Source organism: Aythya ferina, assembly GCF_964211825.1.
Source record: "Aythya ferina genome assembly, chromosome: 3".
In the NCBI taxonomy this organism is placed as follows: Eukaryota; Metazoa; Chordata; class Aves; order Anseriformes; family Anatidae; genus Aythya; species Aythya ferina.
Genome location: NC_140298.1, coordinates 61,125,102 through 61,146,683, shown reverse-complemented (window position 1 = coordinate 61,146,683; position 21,582 = coordinate 61,125,102). Strand labels below are relative to the sequence as shown.

The 21,582-nt window shown below is 42.1% G+C and overlaps 1 protein-coding gene across 1 annotated transcript; it reads left to right on the top strand.

Annotated features, from left to right (window-relative positions):
• Window positions 1-667: 667 nt before the first annotated feature.
• On the top strand, window positions 668-16,862 carry CGA (glycoprotein hormones, alpha polypeptide; the record flags this gene model as incomplete). The annotated part of the gene is made up of 4 exons (XM_084514978.1): window positions 668-755; window positions 12,677-12,783; window positions 15,155-15,339; window positions 16,785-16,862. Exons 2-4 carry the CDS (start codon window positions 12,684-12,686, stop codon window positions 16,860-16,862), a joined length of 363 nt encoding a protein of 120 aa, XP_084371104.1. The 5' UTR covers window positions 668-755; window positions 12,677-12,683.
• Between the last annotated feature and the right edge of the window lie 4,720 nt (window positions 16,863-21,582).

The following is a 21,582-nucleotide window of genomic DNA, read 5'->3' as shown; positions in this document are numbered from 1 at the left end:
TGTCTAGATCCTGGGCTGATGCGCCTTGGCCTTTTTATATCTGCTTTCAGAATCTCAGTATGTTTACTGAGAAAAGTTGTTGTGGTTGAAATAGGGAATAGGCAAAGAAGATTCAGGCAGGATGTTAAAAAATGAGTTTGGGGGCTCCTGGGGCTTGCTGTGAGCTCTGTCTGGCCAGATGTAAGAATGTGCAGTGCAGCTGTACATACCTACATCTGAGCTAGTTGTCTAGCTTCCCCTTAAAACCAAGGAGAGTGGTCAATTCATCTTGTCATGACAGAGCTGTCAAAAAGAGGTTTAAAAATGCCTTTTTTTCTCATTTGATTCTGAGGGAATCTAGAGAGCTAGCTCAGGTGTCTCTATGGCATTGCAGTTGCCCTCATTTGATCAGGCAAATCCCAGCCTTATTCAAGTCAGTTTTGCAGAATGTGTAGCCATACCCTCAAGGATATATCTCAAATATGGTAAACATGAAAGTATCTGTTCATTTTTTTTTTTTTAAACTTCTGAGCCCTACTCTTTCATCTGCATTCAATTTGATTTTGTTAGGCTTTAATTTGCTAGACTGATGAATCACTTTCTCAGTGGTTAGTGCTTGCTCATTCCTCATTTGTAGATGGTGCTGATTGCAACTTTGTACGTAGGATTTGGTTGAGTGCTGGGAAGCATATGCACAGCATTTAAACTTCTTGCAGACATTTTCTAGACCACCATCCAGATGCCCTGTGGCCCAGCAGTGGTTCACAGACGGCAGGGTAAGTAACTCTGATGTAAATTAAAGGCAGGCTCAGAGGACTCCTTTGCAGGGCCATTGGTACAGCCCAGGAAATTGGACCCATTGTTTGCTACATTCCCTGTCCAGCCAGGCTGCGCAGAGCAATTCTGTAAGCTGTGCTCTGAGGAGTACTGATCGTATCTATGCATGTGAGCCCTAATTCACAGTTTCCTCAGGACAGCCACTGGTGCTTTTTAAAGCTCTCTGTTATGGGTATGAGGGCTGAGAAGTTCCCAAGGACACCGCTTCCTCTGTTCCCCCACTCATTAAAGCAGGAAGAGCTACAGCAGTTAGGAAACTGTTAAAACAAAGACGTGGGCACCGACCTTTACTTTTCCCTGTCAGAGTGAGCTGATTTCACACATACAACCCTTTGAACCAATAAATCAATGGCAAACTTGTGACCTTATTTGCTGTAATGAATCAGTTGTATTGCCATGTTCTGCACGATATCAAAGAGCAGCAAATCTGGTTTAAATGGCCAGTGTGCTCTGCCTGCTTCAGTGTTGCAGTAAAGTACTGTTTAAAGTAAAAAAAAAATAAATATATATATATATTTACTTTTAGCTCGCTAAGGCATATCAAATATTAACATTTGTTACCTACTGGTACTTTACGTGGTAGTGCTTGTTTATAGCTAGTGGGAGTGACAAACTTATGCTCTCTCTGAATTTCCTATCTAACATTTAGATACGGCACTTTTAAATGTTTAAAAAGTATGGAGAAAGAACTCTAAAGGGCATCCCAGGAAAAAAAGCAGTCGGCTAATGAATGGTGGTTAAAATACTAAGATGTTTTTATTGCTAGCCAAAAGCTCTGGCTACATGCTTGGAATAGTGTGCAGCACGCTCCTGAGAAAGAAATCAACACCCCGAATCTGGAACTGAGGCTTTGTTTGCAGAGGCTTTTGTGGCACTTAGGAGACTTGGTTTTCTCCAGTCACTGCGTTTAACTGCCTGTCCCAAATGCTCTAAAAGCTGAAGGAGCTCAATATGTATTTCTGTGACATCAAAACAAGTACCGTTAACTGCATTTTGTATTAGTCTGTGGGCTTCTGTATGCCTGCTGGGTCTCTGGGAAGTCAACCCTACATAGCAATAGCTCTGGGAAGGCTGTTATGCTCCTGAAAGTCTGCCTACTGTCATCACAGAAGCTGTCCTTGCAGCACCATCCTTTAAAAGCATGCGGTGCATTCCCTTCTTGGTATCCAGAAAGGCTGACTGTTGGTATTTGATAGTTAAATGTTCTAGGAGCTGTAGATACAGAGAAAGATAGTTTGAATGAGAAGATAGCCTTTGCTTCAGAGAATTTTCAGACCAAATGCCAAGTAAGACAAGAGATGACAAATGAACACAGGCAAAGGGGAAGAACATAGGAAGCAATTAATAGATAAAGATCAATTCTCAACTTCCTCCCCTTCCTAGCCTCCTGGCTGGGCTGTAGGAAGTTTCAGAGAACTTGGGAAACAGCATGGACCCCAAATTGTCTAAGTGTGATAAAAGCATGATTATCTCTATTCCTTGTACATTAGTGATAAAATGAAAGAATCCTTGGGATGGATTCATCTGGTCAAGTGCGGACAGCTAAAAAGTGGGTATGACTGAGCCAGTTTTCTTGACCCTGTGGCTAGTTGTAAGGCATCACTCATTTCATGCTAAAAGGGTGCTAAGATAAGTTAGATAAAGTGCAGTCTGAAAATGCCTGTTTCTTTGCATTGACTGTGGAGGTAGTCAGAGCAACCAGCTTGGACATTCACCGTCAGACGAATGACACCACAGATGTCTGAAGTTGGAGGAATTGAATCTGACGGCGTTATCCTTTCTCCTTCTGCACACTTCTGCAAGCGCCAAATATAAATGACCTGTACTTCTTGACAGATAGCACGTATTGAACATGCAGGCGATGAAATACATGTTAACAGCCCTTTTAGGAAGAAAGATGAACAGCTAAAAAGTTGAATCTGGCTGGGCATTGGTATAATTTTGTCGTGGCTCTATCCTAGCCCAGTAAAATGGCTGTTTCAAGTCAGAGTCTTTCGGACTTTCCTAACTACCAAATTTCTTACTGAAGCACATGTAGAAGTTTACATGAATGAAATAATTCTTGAGTGCTGAAGCAGCGAGTGGTCTCCTGAAACATTTTGCACTGTTTTTGTTGTTGTTTTTTTTTTTTGTGTGCGTGTTTTTGTATCTGGAAGGGGGATGCAAGCACCATCTAGACCATTTCAAATAGGAGATTTTATTTAGTTCTATTTAATTTCTTTCATTTATAATCTAAGCTTAGCTTAAGAAATAGGATGGACCACAAAATAGTATCTTTTACATTTTTTGCTGGGTTTTGGATCTCCTTCTGTGGCCTGTCTCTCCCCCAGGATGTACGGCTTAGACCTGTCTGGTCTATTTAGATAGGAACTTAGTTTACATATGAGACATTGCTACGGTTCATTGCTGTCCCTCTGATGACAGCCACGTAATGTTGCGGGCAGAGAATGGCTGCTGTTCTGCCTCTTGATAGCAGTTAAATTTCAACAACATGGAAAATCAACTTCCAAAGCAGCTTTCTGAAGATACAGCCAAGTATCCAGCATTAATGCACCTTAAGGTCTCTACTGCAGTGTTATTATAAAAATGTAAACCCTTTTCATTTCTGAAAGGTAGCTGTATGGAGACAGGCAATATTGGTCTGCTTTGCTTTCCAGTATGGCTTTAATTATAATGCACTAGACCATTTTCCATGCACTAAATCACTAACACTGATAACCAAATGCCTGGTATAATTCCTTTCATTTGTTGCTCTGAAAGTCTGGCACAAACATGAAGCATATGCAATGCAGAGCTCCTCAGGAGGGGTTGGTGGCTGCAGGAAAGGATTGCTTAGATGTGTTGAAGAGACCACTGTGGGTATAGAAACCGACTTTCTGCACTACATAGACCTAAAATCTCATCTGGAAATTTTGGTGAAGCCAAAAGGACTTCAGAATATTTCAGATCTGTTGTCTTCAGCCAATACCCAGGTGTCACCTGCACCTGAGTGGAACAGGAGTTGGAGGAAATGGCTTTATTCCTCCAAACATTAAATGAGACAGTGAATTCTCCGGGGGGTGGCATCTTTTCCTGACTTTTGTGCACAGGAGCATCATGAGATTGGCTGGATCGCTGGGACAAGCCTGCTGCCATCTCAGGCAGTGCTGGGCAGGCCCATGACTGCTAGATCTCTGTGTGGGTTTCTTAAGTGCTGCTGGAATAGGGATCTAAGCAAGGCGAGTTTGTTATTCAGCTGGATGACCTGACAGTCAGGTTTCTCTGTGCAGTGACAGCAGAGAGGCTAACGGCAACCTGGTAACAAGTCTCTTGGTAATGTGATAGAAAGAAGCTGTTTTCTTCAGTCTATTTTCAAGTTACGTTTTCTATGTCAGTGCATTTTTTTAAATATTATTATCAGTGCTCTAGGCTACTTCTTGCTTGCCACAATTTGATTGGAATTTGGTGGACTTAAGCATTTTTTTGCTTTCATCTGTAAAAAGCAAGAAATACAGCTCTATGAAACGGGAAAGCAATTTGTAATAGAAATTTCTCCTAGTAGAAGAAGTGATGCAGCAAGCATTTGAGAGTGTTCAGATTTGGGGCTACAGAGAGCTACTAGATAATTGTATGAACAATTATTTTTTGTATTAGATGGTGTGAGTCGCTGAAATTGTTAGTTGTATAAATGAGACATCTTGCATTATTGATCAGGCTTCTTTTCATCGGACTGGAAGTGTACATTTCCCTTTTACACGGCTACGTATCTGATCTGAACCCGACATGCAATGATTCATTCATATGTCTAGGGTTTTGTTTCTGTTTTCATTAAGAAAAGCTAAGTACTGAAGTGTGTTTAAAATAAAACCGCATTATCTGTCTCTCATGGACTACCCTTGCTTTGCAGGAGCATAGTCACTGACACAATCAGATCAGTAGTCTGTCAAATTTAGTGTTTTCCCTCTGAATAATAGTGAGCACTTAATGTTTCAGAAGTCTAACAAATCTAGTCAAATCTTCAACTGAGCAATGTTATACGTAAAAGCTATAGTCCTTTCTGACCTTGTAAGTTGGTTTAGTCACTATATGAGGCGTAGTTACTTCTATTAATTAAAAGCAGAGAAAAAGAATATTGAAATACAATCTTTAAAGGCCTTGAAGTCAAACCTGCATGTTAATGACATTTTGTTTGCTGTTCCACAATACTGTGACAGTTGTAATATTATCCATTTTAATTTTGCTCAGAGGAGTTGGATTTCAAATAAACCTATTTCAAAAAGAAGCATGAGAAAACAGCTGAACAGAAGCCATCATCCTATTAGTACCATGGGTTGTCTAATAAGGTGCCATGAATAAACATTTTGACCTTGACAAGTTACAGAAGAAAGGAGAAAAAAATGTAGGTATTCCTTATAGTCTTACAATTTTTCTTCAGAGACAGAATTCTTAGGTAGCTTTGGTGAAATCCATCACCTGTAATATTAATTCCTTTAAAAAGCGAAAAAATGCATATTAGTGAAGTCTCTTTACACTATGGTTTTAGAATTGAGGAGTCTCTGAAGTCAATAATTTATGTGGAATAAATACTAAAAGCCTTATTGTCTCAGAATAATCAATGTTTGGCTGAAGCTTGAGAACACTAATAGCTAATCTTAAAAGTCCAGATCCAGTTTCATTTGAAAAAATGGCAGAACTCTTATTGATTTTAAAGGAAGGAGGAAGAGGCCAAAAAACATTGCTTTGAGAGGTAGTTTTAGATAATCTGTTGAAGACATCTGTAAAATGGCAGAAAACTTGACTTTGACTCTCTGCATAATGCTATATGATATATTTCAGCGGGCAGGAGGTCTTTGTGTTAGAATGCCATATATCTGTGTGAAGAAGCCTTGGGGCTTCTTCAGCTTCTGTCCTCCAGGGTCTCTTGGAAGAGAGACCTTTCCTTTCCTTATCCTTTCTGCTGTGGGTAAGGCACAGCAAACCTTGTATTGCCCTTACTAAATCAATTCTGTTTTACAGTGCATATCTTTGATCACAGTTTTTTTTTGGGGAGTAGGGACTATTTATCCATAGTGTGGACTGTCATTGCTGAGTGGAAGAATTTTTGTACTGAAGCCCTTTCTTTTGTACTGGAGCCCTTCCCCATTGTTTTACTGATGGAGCAGGAGGATACCCTGCAACTCCACAGAGTAGCAAAGAAGAAAAGCTTTCCCCTAGTGGGGAAAAGGCAGCATCAGGAAACAGCCTCTTGATAAGCAGATATCGCTAAGTAGGGAAGTAGGACAGATACCCTGAGACAGCATCTGGCAGAGACAGGGAGGAGACGTGAACCCTCCTTTCCAGAGAAAGCCTGAGAAGCAGCTGTAGGGATCCAGCTCCTAAAAAGAGCCTGAAGTTGTGAAACTCAGTAACACTTAAGTGCTGAGCTCACACTGATTTCAGTCTTAACGAGTGCTAAATTTAGTGTAACTTATGCTCTTTAATAGAGTCCTAGTCTAATTTAGGAGTATAGCAGCCTCGAAGAAGCTTGGAAATTTAAGCAGTTTGCTGCCTTTTTCCACCTCAGAATTACTTTTTTTGCTCCTAAAAATAGAAAACAAAATACTGATCTTGGCAAAGCACATTTGACGGTCAGTTTGGCAGATAGACTTAGCTGTCTTTTCATCCATTTACTTCTGTAAGCCATCAGATGGTAATATCAATGAAATAAAAACTGTGATGATATTGCTAAGTGATTTAAGAATACCCTCTTTAATAAACTGCAGTTTATTTTCTTCATACATTTAAAGTAGTGAGCGACGTTCTCTCATTTCTCATTCAGTGGCACATTAAGACAGATCTGACCAAGTATTTTTAGTTGGAGATTTGGAGCGGCTAAAGTCAGAAATCCTCTTAATAAAAATAGGAGCTTTTTTTAAACTATCTTTTATACCAGTGTAATTCCATTGACTCCACAAGATTTATTTCTAATACATTCTGATAAGAAAGGAGTAGCAGGTTGTGGGCACTTTTATTTTTCTTCATGCTTTGAGGGTAATGTCATCAGTGTTCCCGAATCATTCTAATGAAAGCACTATTTTGTACCACATTTATTTTTTCCTATTTTGATGGTATACTGCAATACATAATAAGTAAATAAGTACCAAATATATACAACACGTATTTATTTTCCTGATGATGGGGATAGTTTTATGCTTTTTTTCTGACCATCACAAGTTAAGTTGGGCTTCCCATAGGACTACAAGCTGAGTTGGAGTATGAAATTGGCAGGTTAGAGCCAAGTCAGAGGTACTCTGTAACCTTCAGCAATTTTCATCAAATATTAAGCTTCTGTCTTCCAAGGGAATATTTCTTAGTAAACTGTGTTTACCAGCAGCTTTCGGATTTCAGCCTTATGCCTTTTTTTTTTTTTTTTTTTTAATTATTATTATTATTAAATGAAGCAAGGTTGTAGGGAGAGAGACCATCTTTTATTAGACCAGCTCACACTTCTGGATGAAAAACAGAATAAAAATCCATCTTCAGTTTTGAAACAGAAGCGAATTTCAAGCCAAATGTAGGCTGGGGACAATTGTTTTGGGTTTAGGCCTATGTCTCTCTGTTGACTACAGAGGCAGCCTAGAGTGAGCAACTCAGATTTAGGCAGGTAACTTTTAGACATCTGAAGTGAATCTTCCTCAAGACTCCGTGACGAGCCGCGGGACCCAGGGCTATCTGCATTGCCAAGGCATGTTTCCAGGAGCTTCTTGGACATACACCTCTGCTTTGGGATGGGGAAGAGAAGAGCTCAGTGGATGCAGGCCCTGCCATTCTACTTGGTCTCGGTGCCAGCAGGCAGAGTGGGACCTGTCTTGTTTAGCCAGCATCAACACAGGCTCTGTCACTTGGGAGTGGGGACTTGTGAGTCCCTAAGCCTTAAAAATCTGCACCCGGATGCCATCTTCAAAAGTGCCTCCTTTGCTCTAGCTTGACTCTGAAAACAAGATGAGATCTTGCCCGACATCTGACCTTTAAAAGAAGTAATCGTTCTGTATCTATCCATGAATTTGTTCTCTGGGCATTAAATTCAAACAGAGATTATACTCTTAAATGTTTGTATGGATCTCTGCTGTTCTTTGTTATTCTCTGCTAAAACAATGCCATTGCTATAGATTTTTTCCCCTCTGGTTTAAGAAGCATTGGGAAACCTTAGTAGCTCTACCTTGTTTTAAAATGAGATTCTGTTCACTGCAGCAAATAACTAGATGCTGGATATTTGAGTTCCCCAGGAAACTTACGTGGCATTGAGTTTGTGCTTGCAAGCTGCCCTTTCTTTCATTATATAAGGAAATAATGGTCTCTATGAAAGTCAAGTGGAAGATAAGATCAGCATGGTGGGCTGGTAATTACATAAAGTGATGTTCAGTCATTAGACAAAATGTACAGTTGATCCTATGGCTTAGATGTGGGCGAGGAATATGATCTAACTTCACTGGTATAAAAGAAAGATGCAGCTTTTTCGTGCATCAGTTTCAGGAAGGTACATCCACACATCAAGGACAGCTTACATCGAACACCATCCTGCAGTTTCTCAGCTGATTCATTCTTGGTGAACAAGGGAGGTAATATATTTTTATTTTTCTGCTAAAGGGGAACAATTACATGCTTTTGACATCCTCTTCCCTCTCTCTACAAAACTTTTTTTCTCCTTCCATTCTGTCAAAGTTCTTGCTCTGAAAACTAACTGAAAAGGTTGTATTGGAGCTAAGACATCAGTACTTGGGGTTAAACTAATTTTGTAAGTAATAGAAAACAAGGTTGTAGGATTGCATGACAGCTAAATGGTGATATTTTGTGATTTCTGATTGCATCTGGTGATGCTTGATTAATAACCTGTTTTTCCCCTGGTCAACAGTACTGCTGTCAGATGTCAAATGTTATGCAGTTTCTGGTAATAACACATCTTTTAGAGTCTTTGAATTTCGAGTCATGACTAAACATAAAGGGGATAAAATGTTAGTCGAGATTTCTTATTCTTCAGTGGTTTCCTAACAGGTTGCTGCATACAAGTTGCAGCCAGAAGCGAGGTCCTGGCACTTCGTCATTGCTGTGGCACAATATGTCACTGCTGAGTGCTTTGGGAAGAAATGAACACAGCGTGCAGAGTGTTTTGGTCTTGCTGGGCACAACATCACCACAGTCAGAATATACAAAAAAAAAATATAGAGGGGCATCACAAGTTTATGCTGAAGACCTGAGATTATTTCATACAGTCAGTACAAAGCAGGCCCGTCTAACAAAGCTCTCTGGCATGTCTCTGCAAGGATGCAGACCACAGAATTTGAGTAGGAATTCTGGTACCAGGGAGCATGATATGACTGTAAAGACATCCACAGAGTCCCAAGTGCACGTGACAAGAAGACCTGTTTGCAGTCACTGATGATCAGCTGTCCTTGTTGTGATAAATGGTAATTTGATAACTTTTTTTTTTTTTTTTTTTTTTTTTTTTTTTTTACAGAAAAATACAAGTTATTGTAAATAGTGAGGTGAGACTAACTGCTGGGGAACATTTGAAATTACCATCTTTCCAAAGAGCTGCTAGAATTCACGCCTTCTATAGCATTCCAATGGCTTAAGACAATTAATAGGGCAAAGTAAAAGCTTGCTTTGATTTGATGGTGAAGTGGTGTGGCTGTTAACTGGGTTAGCAGCATGGGCACAGTCAGGAGAGCAAAGGGGTTGAAGAGCAGATGTGTTCCACTGAGCAGTAGAAGACCATCAGGCAAAATGCAGTCACATTGGAAGAACAGAGAAGATCATGTCAGGGTTTTATTGACATGTGTCTTTGTTGGTTTTAGTGTGAGCCTGACAGTCTAACTCAATAGAGGAAGTGCAAAACTGCAATTTCAATTCCCTTTTTGGTTAATGTAATTTAAACAACTTCCCTCTGGGATGGCCTCAAACCCTGATAATGTACCAAATCATAATGCTCTGCATTCTTAGCAAAATGAGGATGAAGAATGCCACCTTTACGGTGTGGGCAAAGGTGACTTTTGTCCAGGGAGGAAAGCGCAGAGAGCTGGCAGCTGCCTTTCAGGAACCTGAGAGCCCTGCTGAAAGCTCCTGTGAGGCTATCCTATCACCCACCCTTGACTGTAATTCTCAGCATGGCCACCTCAAATTCATTGGGTGGACACAGTCAGGTCAAGCTGGTTTGGGTCTGCCTTAAAGGTCTGAAAGGAGGAAGGGGAGCAGAAAGCTTGTCTCATCAGAAAACCTGGACAAAAATCAGGACAAGTGCTGGATATGTTAAAATAAAAGCTGAAGCAGAGATTCTCGCCTCACAGATTTGGTGGGCACTACCCTAGCCTGCCATGGCTGTCCCTTGGGATGCAATGTTGTGTCATGCAGGCTTTTTATTTTTTATTGTTTAAACATGCATCCCCAGTTTCCCATGGAAACTTAGTTTCCTATGATTTTGCTAAGCCTGGTCAGGCAAAGGCTGTGTTCTCCTCTTCCTGCCTTTGGCCTCAGCCTCATCTGCCTGGGCGTGAGCTCTCTCTGACTGCTGGAAGCATGACGCTCTCCTTGATTTTGTTTCCTTCATTGTCCTGACTTCAAAGCTACATTTTATGACCGGTGCTCCACTGCAGGCTGACTGCTTCCTTTGATGACTATCTTGCAGCCTGTTTGCTCAGAGAACCAAGACATGCTGACCTGTGCCTAGCAGCCTCACATCCCCACATATCTCTGGGGATTTGTGGGGTGATGGGGCATCCCCCTGTTAATCCATATGCTCTTTGCACACACTCCAGTGCTCCAGGTTTACTCAGTTAGGTGATCATATCAGGCAAGGAGCTTCGCTCCTTGGACCCCCTCAGGTTTGCATCTCTCTCCAGACATGAGCTGGCATTATCTGAATCACACTTTCCCTTCCTGACTTTCTACTCTCTTTATTTCGTAGGGATGTCAGTGCCTTCTCCAATAGTTTGGTGTGCTTAAATAACCTCTACACCAAATCTCAAGATTAATGTCTGTGTTGCTGGCATGATTGTCCTTTTCATTTTCGGGGTGCTGTGGAGCCTGCCATTCAGACACAGCCCAAACCAGCACTCAGTTGGCTTCCAACACGGGCTGGGCCTGTGACTGCAGGAGCGAAGAGACCTGCACGATCAGATAAGGTTTCTGAGGAGGCAGGTGAACAGGTTGGTGGTTGGGAGCTGTGGGCTCTGTGGTGCTGTGGGCTGCTTGGGATCACTGCCTGGGGCACATTGCTGAAGCCAGGTTGGAGCAAGTGCATGCACTGCTGCATGGTCACAGCAAAACACCCTTTCTTTAGGGTGGATGAAAAGAGTGATGAGCACAGAGACCCTCAGGGGATAATCTGCAAAGGAATGATCTGTTGTGAGGCACTCTGTCTCAGCAATCGAAAGACCTTATAACTAAATCCTCCAGGAGAAAGCTGTCCCACGGCAGGCTGGTTGCACAAAGGGGTGCTGCCTGGCTCCATGCTCTGCTGTGCAACTGAGTACTGCAGCATCCTTTCTGCAGTGTTTTTTCTCTGTGCACCCAATTGCTTCCTCGTGGGATGTGAGTAATGCCTGCTCACTTCTGAAGGAAGGGCTCAGGTCTGTGGTTTGGAAGAAAAGTCAGTTTTAAGTGGGAAGTTCTGTTTTCTGAATGAGAGACTGGGCAAAAACAGTCTGATTGGACACTGAAATTGCCAGTCCAATTGCTCAGAGAGAACTGAGGTTTTGTGTCCTCCTCCATGAAATCTTACTGGGAATAATAATAATAATAGAAAGACAAGAAAATTCATTTTTAAAAATTGAGCATAGAAACTGAGATTATATTCATATGGCCATAGCTTATATGCACTACATCTTTAATGTTATTGTCCCCCATTTATTCATATCAGAGGGATGCATAACTCTGTGGCACAGATTTGATCTGGATCAAATACAGCCACACAACTGCATGCCTGTTTGAATGACCCAGAGAACATGTGATACGATATGTATGGCCACTTCATCTCGTGTGCTAGCTGTACAAGAACAGATGTGCTGTGCAGGAGATATTGCCATCTTGCACAAAATTAACCTACTGAAAAGATTTTTAAAAGTTTGAGCCAAGCAGGGTGTGTTTATACCAAACCCGCTTTCTGTACTTTTGATCTGTCGTTCAGAACTGAAAACCCAATTTGGTGTGTCAGTAAGACAAAGCCTGACAGAAATCTCAGTCCTTAAGATAATGGTGACTCTGAACTCCCTGTGACTCTCCTGACAAGGCCACCATACCACAGAGGTGGCTCTGGAGCTATTCAAAGCCCTTCTGAGCTCCCCCTGGGCACCCTGTCCCCTTGGGCTTTCTAGTTTTCTGTCACTGCAGAGGTCAGAGGAGCTTTTTTCCACCAAGGGACAGGACTGTGTAAATCTGTTCGTGAGGTCTTGGGTACTAAAGAGGTCGGTATTTGGACAAATAATCTGACTCTTGGCTCAGGAAATTATGATCTAATGTGAAATTATTTCCCTGAAATGAGTCTTTCCATGGCGCAGATACTGCAGATTCTGTTGTCTTCTCCATAAGCGTTTGATGTCTTTCTCCACTCTACCATAAATATTAGGCAGTTATGATACTTGAAGTTGATGTGCTATGGTTTATGTTAATATTCAGAAAAGATTGTTAAGGCTAGAAGGAAAGGCACATTCTTGTTATGATGGTGGTGATGAAATCAATTTTCTGAGGCTATAAAATGCACATCAGTATAGCACGTTTTCAGTTTCTGATCCTGTTTCTAAATTGTCTCTGTGACTTGCACTGAATGCTGTATTAGTGTTTAGCTTAGATCCTGGTTCCATACCCAGCGTGAAATAGTCCTTTAAAATGTGTTTACTTGTATTTCCAGGAAGATCATGGATTGCTACGGGAAGTATGCAGCTGTCACTTTGACCATTTTGTCTGTATTTCTGCATCTTCTTCATTCTTTCCCTGATGGAGAGTTTCTCATGCAGGGTAAGCTGCTCTCAGTGTTCAGAAATAGGACAATTATGAAGAGTAGTAATTAAATTTGTTTTATAGATATGGTCATAAATCTCATCATTCTGTTGCATTTATTGATGCTGAGGTACGAAAATTTAATTAACCAAAATAATTTTGCTGTAAGTATCCTTCCTATTCCTTCTTTAAACGTGGTTTCTCCAGGTCACAAGTCTCCCAAATGACAGTGTCCTCATCTTGATGTGTGTGATCTTAATCCTTGAAACATTAATAAATAGGAATGTTTCATTTTGTTGTACTTCTGACATCAAAATGGCAACGTGACACCAGGAATAGTAAAACAATAGCTCCTCATCATGTATTTCCTCAGCAGAGGAATATATTTCCTCAGTAGATCCCAGAATATGGGATGTTGGGACTGTAGCATTCTGTAAAAGAAGCATATTAGGGATATTTTGGGGTGTCTGAGGGTTTGTTTGTTTGTTGTTGGTTTTTTTTTTTTTGTTTTTTTTTTTTTTCACTTCCTTTGTATGCTCTGTGCTAACGCATGTAGCACTCTGTTCAGCTCTGGGGCCCCCAGCACAAGAAGGACATTCACCTATTAAAACGAATCCAGAGGAGGGCCACGAAGGTGATCAAGGGGCTGGAGCACCTCGCCTGTGAAGAGAGGCTGAGGGAGTTGGGGTTGTTCAGCCTGGAGAAGAGAAGGCTCTGGGGAGACCTTATAGCAGCCTGCCAGTTCCTAAAGGGGCCTACAGGAAAGCTGGGGAGGGACTCGTCAGGGAGTGGAGTGATAGAACAAGGAGGAATGGCTTTAAACTAAAAGAGGGTAGATTTAGCTTAGCTATATGGAAGAAATTCTTCACTCACAGGGAGGTGAGGCCCTAGCACAGGTTGCCCAGAGAAGCTGTGGATGCCCCATCCCTGGAGGTGCTCAAGGCCAGGCTGGATGGGGCTTTGGGCAACCTGGGCTGGTGGGAGGTGTCCTTGCCCATGGCAGGGGGGTGGGACTGAGTAGGCTTTGAGGTCCCTTCCAACCCAAACTATTCTATGATTCCGCGATTCTGTGAAATTGATCTCAAGCTTATAAATACCCTAGAAGTATGACCTTTATCCCTCTAGAACCTCTCACTGGATTCAAGGGTTAGGAACACTGTGGTGCAACCACAGAAACCTCTGCGTCACAGAAGTCACCCAGTACAGACCGTAGTTACAAGGGGATTTGGCTCTGAAAGACCCAAATGGGTTTAGTGGGACAAAGCTATGGTGTACAATAGTATATCATAGAGATTCCCAGCATTATGGAGGCTTCAGTCTAGCCTCTAATTCACACAATATGCTGAGCACCACTTCCCAGCAGGGACACGTGCACACTCCTCACTAACAAGGCCAGTGCCATAGAGTAACACAGAGAGAAAGTGCCTTTCCTAGCACCCACTCGTAAACAAACAATCCTCACACAAACATAAACACAACTTGATCCTGATTGTCCTCTCTGGCTGACCAGGACAGAGGTTTGTAGTGTTCATACATGTGGACACAGTATGGGTCCCTCCAGTAGATGGGCTTAGACCCTTGCTTTAAGCTCACCTCCATGTAGTAGCAGGTATCAAGATCTTGGTCTCCTCCAGTTGCACCTGAACCTACTTCCCACCAGGGCCATCAGACTATGGCTTTTCCTTTGCTGGTATTGAGAACTGAGTGCTCAACTTTCAATGACTAGGTTAGGAGGAGTTCCTCTGCCTGTCATTATTCCTCTCCATCACCAAGTCTCTGTGTTCAACCTTTAGTCTCATAATTTAACATGCAAACACTCTGATAAAAAAGCATTTTCACACTTTAAATGATTTAATCTTGTAATAGTGTCGAGCATTTGCCTCCTGCCAATTGGGTTTCTTTAATTAGCCTTGAACTGAATATAGAAAAATGCAAGCTAAAAAAACGTCTTGGGATCAGTAGGCATTTTAAAAATTCTTGATAATAGAGCCTTGTCTGAAGACAAGTGATGTCTGAGAAGCACTAGTTCTTAATCTTGCTGTTGCTAGCTAACTACCTTTAGCTAGTAGGTTTTTTTTAGGGAGAACTAGTGTAGTAGAAATGCCAAAAAAAAGATTTGTCAACAAAATTAAATTGGAAGAATAGAAAAAAAGCAATGCTTGTGCCTTAGCTGGAAAGCCACACTCTAGTTTTACAAATAGGGGATGTTGCAGAGTTGAAGGACCCTGAAGGGGAGAGCTTTTGTTTCTGTGCCTTTCTGATTTGCACACATCAAACCGCAGAATGCAGCCAGTAATTCCTCTTAATGCTTGCACTTTCCCTCTCTTTTTGAAAATGAAAATACAGCTGGCCATCAAATAAAAGTCTTTTCTGTATATTTTTATGGCAGGTTGTCCAGAGTGCAAGCTAGGGGAGAACAGATTCTTTTCCAAACCAGGAGCACCCATTTACCAGTGCACTGGGTGCTGTTTCTCCCGGGCCTATCCCACTCCAATGAGGTCCAAGAAGACCATGCTCGTTCCAAAGAACATTACATCAGAAGCCACGTGCTGTGTAGCAAAGGCTTTCACCAAGGTGAGGATGTAGATGAGACCATTTAAGCTTGTTTTAGGTTGCAATTTTTAGCTGAAGTAGTGAATAGAAATAAATACATTTTTGCTGGAGAACACTGAACAGCTATTTGAAGGAAACATCCTTAGCATTATATGATCTGTGCTTGGGTTCATGCTTTTTTTTCTAAAGTGTTGGCCAGTACCAAGTCTGATATTCAGCTGGGATGTGGAAACTGGTGCAGTGCCATTGATTTCAGTGAAACTACTGTGACTTATAATGTGTGAAGGTCTGGTGGTGGATTTGTTGTCCCCTCATTTTTAACTCTCCTGGAGGTGTACCCTGTCCTTAAATGTCATACAATGTGGATTTTATTTTAATTAGTCATTTTCCTTGCTTCTTTCCTGCATAGGCAGGAGTCCTCTGGGAAGGTGGCTGGTCAATACTATCAATTGCATACATGGGAATGAGGGACCCAAACCATCTGTACTCATTAGATTAATTGTGATTGTGTTTACTTTTGATAGTATAACCAGGAGGGAACTGTAAACATGTGCAACTACTTTCAGCATCTAACAGTCCTGGAAGGTTCTGCTATAGTTGATTGTTTTGGGAGCGATTCAGCTCCAGGTGAAGAAAACTTAAATTTAATGTAATCGATGGTGAGCTAGCTGATAGAAGCTAAGGTATCTATCATTGTGGTGATCTGACTCAGGATCAATGATTGTGTTGACTAGACACTCAGTTCAGTTACCCACTCACAGATTCGGTGCTATTTGAGATACCCTGGGGTACCCAAAACATCTGTGTATGGCTGGCAGACACAGGACCCATAAAAGACCTTCTGCAGTGGCAGCTGGAGGCTTGGTGGGATCCTCTCTCCCATCTCAAATGTCAATCAACCTTGTGGTGTGTGCAGCTGGATAAAGCCCTGGGTCTCCTCTGTCTGCAATGAGAGCTAAATACCTGACTTACCTATACACCCTTACAGCTGAACCCATCCTGCCTCATCATCTGAGCAGAGCACAGATCTTTTTCTAGGCCACCAACATTATACCTGCCCTGAAACAGCAAGTAGAATTTGGTTGAGCTTAAAAATAACTCACAGTGTTTTGTGGTCTCTGTTTTTATATTCTCCATGGGAAGTATTCTAAGGGCACTTCCTGATTTTTCATAGATTGGTTACTTGACATTTTTTGAAAAATAGGCGCATGAAGAAGTGCCAAATTAAGGACACCAGGCTGCATGTCGCTACTGAAAACCATCTCATTACGGCTCCAAAAGCCACTGATGATGCAGCTTCAGCACTGGTGTTCAGAGGCCATTCTAGTTCATGTGCTTCATAGAGCCTGCATACTACTTGGGGTTAAGAAAAAGGTTTCAGAAATCTTTTGCTTGGGAATGTGGTTTTAACTGTGTAGCTAATCCTAATTATGTTTTTACATGTGTGTGTTTTCTTTTTTTTTAAGATTACCCTTAAGGACAATGTGAAGATAGAGAACCACACAGACTGTCACTGCAGTACCTGCTACTACCATAAATCCTAAAGCCTGTCCCTTTGTTAATGATCAAGGACAACGGTGAATGGAATATTTGTTTTTCAGCTTTTATAGCACTGCTGTGTAAAGTCTTATGTTTTCTGGTCAAGACACTGAGTAGGCCCTCGAATAAGATGGATGGCTGTTTTATTTCCTCTTTGCTTCTTCATGCATTTAAGTAAGTTTAACTATTTCTATTAGGGATAAAATATGGCACTTGCATGACAACCAAAGGCTCAATTTATTTTTAAAATAAACTGTCAGTTAAATTACCAATGTTTCTTGAGGAAAAACGATGATTTAATAGCTTAAAACAAACAAAAAATATGCTGGAGTTAACTTCTAGATTTTTTTTTTTGAGGGAGGGGAGAGGGAAGGAAGGAGGAAGAGAGGGATGGAATAGTGTGCGGAAAAAGAAACAGTAATTTCCCCTTATTCATTTAGTGATGTTTGGATTTTTTTGGAAGACTCAACATTTTGTTTTTGCTGGATCTCTTCTGTTTTTTTATTCTTTACCTTGTGGGTAGAAAGCTTAACAGTAGTTCATCTGTGTATCTTGCCCTGTCTTTCTCTCCCATCTTTGATTTTTCTTTGAAGGACTCTCCTCCTGTATAGATAAACAGGTGCAGAATGATATGTTAGAAAGAACCGTGCAGTTTGGTTTAGCAATGGTGGAAGAGGGGCATAGTGCAACTGTATTAGCTATTTAATGTGTGGCTGAGCAGCATGGTATTGGGCTTTAGTAATTCCCAAATGCAATGTGTCAGACTGAGATATACAAATAGGAAGGCAAGAGGCTGTGTTAGGTCAGAAGTGGACCACAGACTATGTATTCAGAACACACGACCTTAAAATTGTAGACAGGGATTTTAGAGATAGCATTTGTTCAGTTGCAATGGGTTGGAGCAGGGCCTCTGCTTGTGAGTCTGGTGCCTGCCCATAGGAACTGAAGTAAATTAATTCCACTCCCTTAGCCCAAATATCTGGGATGCGAACATCAGTCCTGCAGTGATTGCTGGATGCAAGGATTTAAATATGCTTTCTCAAAAAGCCTCAGATGTATTTGCGGGGTATTTCACTGCAGCAGGTGCTGTGAGGGTAGCAGTAAGGATCCATCGCAGAGTTTCTGATGGAGAAAGGGGAGGCTGCCTTGGGGTGAGGCTGTGAGGGTGGCTGCTCAGTCAGGGGGCATGGTCATGGCTGATGTCTGCTGCAGTCCTGAGTGACTGCAGTGCTTTAGATAGACCTCTGGGGCTGAGCTGTGATGGGGCCCTGGAGCAGCCCAGGACTGGCAGAATCTAATGATGGTTTAAATCCACAGTACACCCACCCTTCTGTCTACCAGAGTGTAAATTCACTGCTGTTTTCTAATACAATCACAGGGCTTTGTGGTGAAGACTTCTCATAGATAGAGGAGATCAGATTCTCAAAGGTAAATTATTTAGCATATGTCCAGTAAATCCCATCAGCCTGATCCCCATGCCTTACCCCATCTGATTCAGTCTCACCCCCAGAACCACCAGTTTGATCCAGTCCCATGTCTTAGCACAGAATCAGATATACTGAGCTGTTCTTGGGAGCTGTTTTGCCTAACTTGCTCTTGAGCAAACTTCCAGTGGTTATTCCTGAAACTGCCAAAGAGACTGACCCTGTTGCTTCACAGTTGTTGCTATGCCAGAAAATATCCCTCTCCAGGAAAGGTTTTTTTTTTTTTTTTTTGGTAATGTTTTATCTGTGACTTGTTTTCTTCATTATTACTTCTGGTCAAAGGGGAGGTAGTCCAATAGGGTGGTCTTTAGGATGAGTTTAGTAACATCAGCAGAATAAGTTTTCATACGGAGAAGTCTGATTTCTCATTCTGGATCATCACTCAAGACATTACAGGAATACATGTCAAGCAGCTACTAAAGCTGACTCACAATTCCAACCTGTTGTGCGATTTTATTAAATGTGATTGATGCAGATACTTCTGCAGGGGAGCCAGGTCCCGCCTGGGATTTCCAGGCAACGAGAGAGGAGTCATCTGAAGCTGCAAGCCAACTGCCTTTAGGAATGGTATTGCTTTCTCTCATAACTTTGACAGGAGTGAGATGGAGAGCAGGGAGACGCGTTCTCTGAAGTCGTGGTGGAGATGTGCCTTTTTGCCCTGCCAAACCTCCTTGGATGGCCTCTTGCTCAAGTGAGCTCCTCTGGCAGCATCTTTTACTTGCTTGTCTATCCATTCCTGTGCTGTCCACGACAGCAGGTTGGTGATGCGATAAACTTCTGCTTGCATGTTCTGGAAAAAAAAAAAGTTCATATTTTTCATTGTAAAACCATAGAAATATTCAGAAACAGCAACAAATTAGAGTGAGACCCATGCTTTAGAGAAGACATGGGATGGTGTAGCCCCGAGAAGATGGTGCAGCCCTGTGTCATTCTAGGATGCCTGCTCTATTTTTCACTCTCGGCGGCCTTTCTCTCCTGCTTGTACAAAAACTGCTTACTCGTGAACTTCTCAACTCACGGGTCCCTCTCCCCCCTACAGGGACCTCATGCATCAAGGGCTGGCCAAGTGTTTATTGTGGGGGCGCGTGGAATGTGCGCGCATCCACTTCATTATCTGGTTAAAGCCCTGCAGTTTAAAAGAAACCCCGCATAACAAGGAGGGTGATAAATTAAACATGCAGATACACAAACCTAACAGCAGGTGATAACGGAGACAATAACAGAGACCAGACCTCTTTCAGCCACTGCCTGATGGACCATTGCCTCTGCCGTGGAGGGGGTGGTGGTGGTGGTGGAGGAAACAAGCCTGACCTGAGCATGGGAGATATCTGAGGGAGGCTTGCCAGTGAAAAGCTGTCTATGGGGTGTCAGGAAGGGCAAAATTTATTGTGGAGAGGTGTGGGTGTTACGTGTCGTAAGAAAGCTCATGTGGCTGACTGTAATAGAGAACAAGTGGTTGAGAAGCTGCTTGGGATGTGAGTAGGGCTATAGGCTGGAAGGCAGTCTAGGCTCATGCATGTAGAGATTAAATACCAGATGTCCAGGAGGAATGGAAAAGAAAAGTATAATACAGCTTCCTCACATTAGAAGATGGCTGGGGCAGAGGCTAGATCACTCATATATATTCAGGAGGGCGCGGAGAGACAACATCACAAGATCAGAAGAGAGACTAATCTCTTGTTTACGCCAGTAGCCAAAGTGCATTTCTGTATTTCAGGCACAGGGTGTTTGAGGATGAAGATAAAATGAAGTCCTTGTCAGTGTGGTTTATAAGTAGCAATAAATCAGTCAGGCTAATACTGCAGATTAAAAATGCTGGAGATCAAACTAGCTGAAGATATAAATGATACATTTTTACTGTCACAGTGACCTACATAAACCTACATCACCATCGCCCTAATAACAAATTCATTCCGTGTGGAGAGAAGCAAGCCAGCCAAGCTATTTCCTAAGGGTTTGTGCCCAGCCTCGCTGAAGACCCATTTTGCCATGTCCTCAGCACACCTGCCTCCTTGCAGAGGTCTGAGGTATTTACTCACCGCTAAAAAATGCTCAAAACTGATCAAAGGGTTACACAATTACTGAGAAGCAGATGTGCAGATGGACAGACGGCGTGAGTGCCTCCATGCTGTAAGGTACTGGGCGAAAAATCCTTCCAATGATTCAGAGAGATTGCAATTTCCAGTCCCCAGCTGGCAAGATCAGGAAGGGTGAGCTCTCAGTAGGAAGATAAAGCTCTCGAGCTGTAGGGATTTTAATGAAATGAAATTTCTGACAGGCGTTCTTACTCTTAGGAAGTCTGGGAAGCTGCAAATTAGCAGTAGCCTTCCATTCCTCATCCTGTCACCCTGTCTAAACAATGATTTTAAACAGTGGTGAGGGGGAAAGAGAAGCTTATCCCAGGACCTGTGCTGGCTAAGTACAGACTACAAGCTGGGTGAAAGAAGGCTGCTCTTTCTGGTTTGGAAGAGAGCTGAATATATTTATATATAGCAGGAGGCTCCTGCAGTGGGGAGAAGGCTGTTCGGCTACGTCAAAGAGCATCGCCATGAAGAAAGAGAGATTCGAAAATAACTTTAGTAAATGTGTAAACACATTTTGTGACAGAATAAAAGTAACAATTCACTAGTGTCTGGAGGATTTCCTCCTTCTTCCTTCCTCCCTGTTGCTCTGCAGTTTCCTATGTCTCTGGCACATGCTAACCCAGCAAGTGGCCCGCAGTCAGGTTGCAGTAAGATGCCTTCTCTGCTTATGCGTTATATGCACACATGTGAGCAGTAAATGTCACAGTTACTGTCTTGCCAGACCATTCAGGGTGTTGAGGTATGATAGAAACAAGTATTCAACAAGGGTAACAAAAAAAGACAGCAAATTTGCTTTGTGAGAGGGCTTCAGCTCACTGCAGTTTCTTGGGAATTTGTTTTTTATTTATTTGGTAATTTGTTCTTGAAAACATCTTTCTCTCTCCACAGTTTGATTGTTCTAAAAGCATGAGAAATGCCTTTCAGGTCAACGCTTTCATCTGTCAAGCCCAAGGACTCTGTTTCTGACTCTGGCCATATCAAATGCTGCTAAAGGGCACACATGAGGCTGGCCACTTCTTGCAGGCAGTTCCCCTTGTGTCACCCCCAGTGTCCACATTTGTCTGATGGGGGTGTTAGAGGGTACTTCTCTTCCTTGTCCTTTTTGTAGCTACCTGTGGACTTCTTTTCTATGAATTTATCTAGTCCTGTTTGAAGCT